The sequence below is a fragment of the Polistes canadensis genome, unplaced genomic scaffold, assembly GCF_001313835.1.
Source record: "Polistes canadensis isolate GaletaPanama2010 unplaced genomic scaffold, ASM131383v1 scaffold_52, whole genome shotgun sequence".
NCBI lineage: Eukaryota > Metazoa > Arthropoda > Insecta > Hymenoptera > Vespidae > Polistes > Polistes canadensis.
In genome coordinates this window covers 788261-797038 of record NW_014569599.1, presented here as the reverse complement: position 1 = coordinate 797038, position 8778 = coordinate 788261, and the positions used below count along the sequence as shown (strand labels likewise).

At 31.3% G+C, this 8778-nt stretch overlaps 1 protein-coding gene across 1 annotated transcript; it reads left to right on the top strand.

The window, feature by feature from the left end:
• Positions 1–520: 520 nt before the first annotated feature.
• LOC106785543 (innexin shaking-B-like) lies at positions 521–2256 on the top strand (the record flags this gene model as incomplete). Its single annotated transcript, XM_014746124.1, is given in 2 exon segments — positions 521–774; positions 2115–2256. A coding segment is annotated over 1 exon segment (249 nt), but the record flags the coding sequence as incomplete, so codon positions are not given.
• Positions 2257–8778: the final 6522 nt, after the last annotated feature.

Here is an 8778-nt window from a genome sequence, read left to right as displayed (position 1 = left end):
ATATATATATATATATATATATATATACTCTACTCTTCGTTTATATAGTTTTACGATAAAATTACCGATAAGCTGTTATCGGTAAACTTTTCCCGTGGAATCTGCTAATTTCGTAAATTCTAACATGCAGATGACCATGCGATAAGGCACGCAAACGAATTAACCCTTTTACATTGGAAAACAGATATCCTGTGATATTTCTGCACGTATATATACATATATGTGTCTTTTGCATGTGCAGATAGTTTCCAGTTTCTACAAATATTTCTTTTTATCCAAACGATAGATCCATTATTTACGAATAATTCATTCTTCGATAATCTTTTTGTAATTTCTACCTTTTGAAATATATTTTAATCATTTAAAAATAAATACACACCAAAAATATGTTGCATTAAAAATCTAACCATAGCTAATAATAATAACAACAACAACTACATTACTATTCAATAAAAATATTTCTAATGTGTGTGAAATAAATCAAATCAATTAATATTATTAATCATTATGATATTCACAGATCGTAATAATATTTTCGCCGCGAACGAGGGTCTACCTGTTAAGGTTGAGATTTCGTTTGGTTAGAAGGGAAGCTGTCGAGACAATAGTACGACGTAGCAAAGTCGGTGATTGGTTTCTCCTATACATGTTGGGGGAAAATTTGGACACCGTAATATACAGGGACGTGATGCACGAATTGGCGAATAGACTTGCATCTAGGCATCATCACGGTTCGCCAGGTGGTAAAGGAGAATTACAAGAAGCCTGATCTAGGTGAGTCTTGATTATTATTATTAATTTTTCACTCATAGAAATATCAAAATAAACGGAAATAATTAAAAAAGAATTTATTCCTTTTTTCTTTTTATAATTTTCTTTCTTAAAATGATTTTTCGTGTGAATTTGTTACATTTTCTCTACATAGTGTATGTATATATATATATATGTGTGTTTGTTATAAGTAATGTTTAAGAAGATTTAAACAACTATGATGATGATGATGATGATGATGATGATGATATACATACGTATTTATGTACATACATAGTTACATTGATTTTAGATTTTACGTGTATAACACTCGTTAAAAGTTTATTTTATTTGCATTTGGTGCAACACGTACGTTGTATCATTCCTCGTAACATGTTCCTTTGAGAAATCATAGGATACATGAGCTTGTTGATCGATATTTCAACGATCGATATTCTCTCCAATTGAAAAGAGAGAAAGAGAAAGAGAGAGAGAGAGAGAGAGAAATATAGGAGAAAGATAGAAAAGTGATGATGATTACGACACATCGGTGTTTGGTGGTTCCTATTTAAAGCGTTACCATTCTATTCAAATATTCTATCTTCATTCTACGATAGATAGAGAAGGTTTTAACGTTATGGTTTTAACCCTCCTTGATTCTCTTCCCCCTTTTCACTCTCCTCTTTTCCCTTCCCCTCTTTGTATTACCATCCCGAAGATTACGAATTAAGTGTGTGCAATGTAAATTTCTATTTCTATCCATCTCTCTCTCTCTTTCTCTCTCTCTCTCTGTTTTTGTCTCTTTCTATTTCTCTTTCGATATGCATGCGTATTCATGATCACGACGATATCAAAGTCCGTTTCCATAAATTTTCGATTCAACGAGGATTTGACGTTTACGAGTTTTCGGTCCTATTTCGAGAGAGGTGGAAAAACTACGAGTACGAGATAGGATGCATAAAGAATTTTTCAAATATTATATTTTCATATAACTCTATATAATCTATTTATCTATCCTGTTTCTATTTTTATTTCGAAGATGGTAATGGTAGGATAAAAATTCGCAACTATTATTTTATATGTATATATATTTTTTCGACTAATTATTTGTACGTATATTGTTTTATTTTATATAATAATCATTGTTATTAATAAATATTATATATTATTCAAAAAGATATTTTTTGTTTAAATTATTAATCGTATATATATTTATTATTATTATTATTATTGAAAGAATATGAAAAATAAAATCTCATTACAAATTACATTTGAAATAATATAATTATGATAATTATATATATATGTGTATGATGCATTTATACAACAATTGCAACCATTTGTTTTTTGATCTTTGTTAACAGGCTGCCTCGGAGGATGATCGGAGGATTCCAAAAATGCCGAGGTTCCTCCCGCATATCTTCTTGTCCTTTGGAATGGACGTGCCGTTGTTTTTTTCCTCGTCGTCGTCGTCGTTGGTTGTTCGTTTAAAGAAAAAAAAAAAAAGAAAAAAAAAAAAGAATGAAAAAGAAGAGACGTAGGAAAAACAAACCGAAAGAGAATAAAAAAAATAAAACGAAAAATCCGAAGAAAAGAGGGCAATCAAAAAAAGGAATATATTATTAATTAATTAATTAATTAATTAATTACATCTTACGCGTTCGTTCCTCGAAAAGAAGGAGGAGGAGGAGGAGGAGGAGGAGGGGGAAGGTCCTTCTTTTTTAACGCAAGACTATATATATAACAACAATCGATATTTCAATTCGATTCGAAATAGCATCCTACGAAAATGTAAAACAAATATTTCAATTGACAATTTATTTTTATGTTTAAAAAGGGGTAATGGGGGAAAGAGGGGGGGGGAAAGAAAAAAAAAATAGAGGAACCATACTTATTTTCCCCTTTCCAGCTCTCCGCCCACCCCCTTATCCACCACATATAAGCAAAATTTGAAGTAACCTTTATTCTTTTTTTTTTTTTTCGTAGGATGCTAATCGAGAAAAAGACAGACTGCCGGTGCATAATGCACCACTTTACACGTGCCTTATCGTTCGAAACGATATCGGTCGTTAACGGACTAACGTATTTACGTACTTACTTATTATATACATGCATTCATACACACATACACACTCAACATATTACAAATATACGTACACCTACACGTTATATGTAAATTTTTACGAAGAAGCACACGATCGATGTGTGAGTTCGATAATCTTCGTGAAATAAAAAAAGAAAAGAAATAATAATAATAATAATAATAATAATAATGAACGGCCTACTTATAAAAATCGTTTCGTTTCGTTTCTTTTTTCTTTGAATTTTCATTTGAATTTCGCATATAAGTACAATATATATATATATATATATATATTGTATAATGAAAGAGTGTAAAAAGATAATGCATTTTTGTTCTTATTTTTCTATTTTTTTTTTAAAGTAATTATCGTACGTGTTCTCTCTAATGGGTGACGCAAAATGATCTAGATAGGATGAGAAAAGAGAATATTAGGGTGTTTTGTTGGCAACGATCCACCATCAAACAACATCGCGAATTAGAGATTCAGATCTGGCAGCTTGAAAATTTCTCGCAAGAAACGTAATCGTATGCGAGTCAACGACTACCGAGAAATGATGATGATGATGATGATAATAATAATAATAATAGTAGTCGTGATGACTATATGATCACAACGATGTGATCATATTCACGAGTAATTTTTGTTTTTTTAAATTGTTCTACGTTTTATTATATTATTATTCTTAATGCGAATTTTAACGAGACGAAGAAAAAAAAAAGGAAGAAACGAAAAGAAAAGAAAAAAAAAAAAAATGAGAGAAAGATTATTAATTAATGGATAATCGAAAAACCCCATATAAAATGGATGGGTACGTTAAATATTATATTATAAGCACTGCCATCGATTGTTACGAATGTCGAAGGGAAAGTGGATCTCGCTGTACCTGTCTTTAATTTTGTTCGACAAATATTGCGAGATAATATCATTAAATAAATGAACGTTTTCTTTATTTCAACGACATATATATATATAATGTTTCATAGAATTTGATCATAATTTTAAGTCGCACCTATATAATCCGTTTTTAAAATAATATTTTTTTCAAATCATTATCATAATTTCCTGAGAGAATTATAAACCCGTATTTAAGTAAGTGTTCACACATTGAAAAAGATCAGAAATTATGAACGGAGGATTTTGTTTTTTTTTTAATAACGGTATCATACAAATCCAGTAATAAATATTGTTCAAACATATATATATTTACGGGATTTAAATATTAAATTGAAAATATTTAATAGTAATATAAATTTACAAAAGTTTTAATTAATGTTCTAGTTTCAACACGAATACCGTCAGATTAACGTTTAGAATTCTTGTAAAATATTACACACAGAGATTTACGTTAACGCGTATTACATCTTCGTAATCTTACAAATTATTTCCTTAACACATTTCTAATATAACAAAAGAAAAAGAAATGATGGAAAATGGGAAAAGTATTATATAAAAAAGTCCCATTTATAAATCTATAACTAAACTATATAATCCATTCTCACGTTTTTAAATTCATAGATAATTTAACACAGGAACGGTTAGATAACTACTATGCGCGGTATTATACGCAAGTATATATCGAATAAGTAACGAGTTTGGTTATTCGAAAAGAGAGAGAGAGAGAGAGAGAGTCGTTCGTTGGTGCACCAAGTGCAACCGATGGATGCACCTCCTCTTCTCCCCTTTGCCCATATTTGGAAGTAAGGTTGAGTGGAAGATAGGACCCGAGAGAAGACCGGTCCCCCATAACTTATCCGACGATGAAGAAAAGAGAAAAGAAGATATGTGTTGTAGAGAAATGAGAAACGAAGAGAAGACGAAACCTTTACGAGCAAACCAACCAACCAACCAACCAACCAACCAACGAACTTTAAACGTCGGTGTCTTCTTCTTCTTCTTTTTCTTCTTGAACTTACCTCTTCGTATACCTTCCCTTTTTATTTCTTTATTTCTTTATCTCTTTTTCAGATACCTTCGGTCATCTTAACTTGGTACATCAGGTTGGTAGAAACTTGCTTCTCGAATATAGAAAGAGAGAGAGAGAGAGAGAGAGAGAGAGAGAGAGAGAGAGAGAGAGAGAGAGAGAAAGGTGCGAATATATACTTTCTTGCAAACCCAGACGAAAGTGAACGTATATTTCTTTGAATATTCATGTAACATACACGTACCTTTACGAGAGAAATTTTTCCTACGGTATTTTATCTTAAATTGATTGAAAGTTGTTTATTATTATTATTATTATTATTTTTTTTCAGAGAAAAAGAAAAAAAATCATCAAGCTACGTTGATCGATTTTTATCTTTTTTTTTTGTTCATTGGAATTTCGTATAGAAAAAGTGAGAAATTTAATTTATTTCAATTAAAATTTATAGTATCATATTTTATTTTCATGAAAATTGATATAGTATATATGAAAAATTTGTTTTTTTTTCTTGTTTTATATCCTCAAAATTTAATTCCTCGTAAAAAAGAAAAAGGATTGTATCAATGTGATATAATGTTATAATAGAAATTGTTGTTACGATTTTCGTAGAAAATAATGAAAAGTATTAAAGACGAATTGACTGGTTCCATGGGGGAGGAGGAGGAGGAGGAGGAGGGTTGGGGTATAGGTGTTGATGCATGAAAAATTTATTATCGGATAAATTCTTTCCACAGTTTTTAGCACACGAGTTTATAAAAGCATGGTTTATTTCAAGAGAACATTATTAACTTTGAGCCTATCGAAAGTATTATATTCCTTTGATGCTATTTTCTGTCATAGTCAAGCCACTCATAGTGATAAAAAAGGAAAGAGAGAATAGCTTATTGGAATTTTTTCAATCGATTTTGTTTTTTCAAGTGTCTAACCGGTATATCTCATCTTATTTCAAATATATATGTATATTATTTTTTGTATTTTTATTTTTGTCAAGATTGTAAAAGGGAATAAAAAATAAAAAAACGAGCGTGGACTATGGAAGATTAATTACTATCGAGTGAGATAGAATTTCGTAGAAACGTGTAGTCGAAAAGATTAAGTGGGAACGTTTAAATTATTGGATTTTTTTTTTTGGTTGTCGTTGAAATAAACGATCTAAACTTCTTCGATACTTAAAGAAATGTATCGATATTATTTTATTAGATTTTCTGTTTCTATCTCTTTCTCTTCTATTCGAACAAATTAAGTGTGCAACTCGAATTACATGAAATTCGATTTTAGATTATAAGTTATTTCTACTCGTCTCATTCCAACACTAATCGATAATTTCTAATCTTATACAAGAGCAAAGTTCGTCGACAGGTTATAGCTATTTTTTAACATATCTTTTTCTTAATTAATAGGTCAAACAAATTTTCTTATATAATTATATCTCAGATACTTTCTTTTTATTTTTTTTTTAAACAACTTGAAGTTCTTTTCGATAGAATTTTTGGTCGAATTAATTCTTTAAATATCGAGAGTGCTAATATATAATAAATAAATAATATAATATTTTAATAATCACATATGTTACGGTTGCATATATGCAATGTTAATCATAATGCATTTTTAATGTCAAATCAATAATTAAAATCTCGATATATTACTTTTTTAATTGGAACATACATTTGTTGAGGAAATTTTTATTACAAATTTATATTAATATTTTCTTAGAGACTTTTCGTAATTTCTCACATGGTTGTGTTCATGAATCTTGGATAAAACCATGGCATTCCCTTCTTACGCATTCTACACCCTACGGAATAAGAATAAGAAAAAGAAGATGAAGTAAAAGGAAAGAAAGTATCAGACGTTCAGATACATACACACGCATATACGCACACGCACAACTATGAAGCGGTACTTTTATCGCGTTCTCCGGTTGCATTCGTGTTTGCATGTTTTTGCACTTACCCTTTTACAAGGTTTACACATAGTAGCCACGTTGACGCGGATATATTATCTCTCTGTAGTAACATAATTTTCGCGTGAACGCGATTCCCACCAAGATTCGAAAACTTCTTTTTCTATTATATTTCTCATCTATCCGTTCGTGTATTTCATTCGTTCATTGGTCACGTAAAGGTTGAAAGTTGTCAACTTGTAAACGTTCTTCGTCGTTAAATTCAGATTTTAATTTTAGAATTTCTTTTTAAAACAATTTTTTAGATAAATAATTATTCTACATTCTTTGAGAATATTAATCTGATCGATACGCACATTGATTTTATTTTAATTATTACCAAAAATCAACATTATATATCTTTTCGTTAAATTTTTATTAAATTAATCCATAATTAATCTTTTATTTTGAAAATAATAATATGGAATATCGTTCGAATCGGCTGTTTCCACTGGCTCTTCTAGATTTCAAATAAGCCAATTCGATTTCAACTAAAATCACTCAGGAAGACTACAACAAGGGGTATCAAAAATATTCGAGTGATTTTTCGTAAAGAATATCGGAGACGTTGATCCTTTCGGAAGCGAGTACGAGAGATGCCCACTTCTGATAAAAGTGATCTCGGATCGATCAACTGGTTCCCGATCGATGTCGAGATGATGGTAGTAAGAGGATTTTGCGAAAGACAAAAAGAAGACTAAAAGAGAGTAGTAAGTTTGAAAGAGAGAGAGAAAGAAAGAATAATAGTGAAAGGAAGAGAAGAAGAAGAAGAAGAAGAAGAAGAAGGAACGGGCGTGGGCGCCCAAGGCCTTCTGCTTGCCATTTACGGCCGGTCAAAGCCGGACACCAAAAGGTAAGAAAGACGAATGAGAGAAAAAGAGAGGAGAATAACGGAGAGAAACAACGATGAGAAAGAGAGAGAAAAGAGAGGAAGAAAAACTTCAAGAGATATATACCGAACGGATGGCAAAAGTAGTAGAGGAAGAAAGACAGACGGATATGAAACGAAGTAGAAAAAGAAAGACAGACAGATATGAAACGAAGTAGGAAAAGGGAGACAGACAGACGTGAAGTGAAGTAGTAAAAGAAAGAAATACAGACAGATATGAAACGAAGTAGTAAAAGAAAGACAGAGATAGACATACGACAAAAGTAGTAAGAGAAGATAAGACATGTATACTGTAAAAGAGAAAGGGTTGAAGGGGGATGAAGGGGATATATGTATATCGCCTTTTTGGTCATCTTCTTAAACTGGAAAGACCACTCGAAAGAGCTCAAGCCGAACGAAACGACTCTCATCTTTCTTCTCTTTCTTTCTTTCTTTATTTATTTCTTTCTTTCTCGTGTTCGTTCTTCTGGCCAATAAACGGCTTATGCGTTTGGACATGAGTCCTCTAAGTTAGCCGCCGACGAAAGAGACGAGTCATATTCGTGTTCTTCCTTCTTCTCAAACCTCAAAGGTATCTTCTTATTTCCCTCTTCTTCTTCTTCTTCTTCTTCTTCTTATTTTTCGTATAGGACGCGTGTTCATGAAACGTGATCCACGATACTCGATGATCTCTGGCTCGTGTCCTGTACACGCGAGATCTGTTATGAACAAAAAAAAATATATATATATATATATATATATATATATATATATATATCTTTTCCTTCATATCTTTGTCCTGTTGCATTTACAGATACACACACACACACACAAGGATAATGCATACACTCGGTTGCAATTTTTCTAACGAAAAATATACCAATTGAAGATCGTTCGTATTCGTGTGCTTGGTTAAACGTACATCGATAAAAGTTACATCCTAAATGGATGAGAAGATTAAAAGATACAAATTACGAGAATATAATTGTAGTTGTTAGTTGAAAGTTGAAGAATAAAGATGAAAGATGAAGTTTGAAGATGAAAAGATGAAGAGTACGATGAGGTAAAAGAAGATGATGCGTGGTTAGAGAAGTGGGAGAGGATAAGGAAAGGTGGGACAAAAAGAAGAAAGGGTGGGGGGGAGGTAGAGTAAAGGTACTCTCTCTCTCTCTCTCTTTCTTTCTCTCTCTCTACTAGGTTCGCCAGCCACTCG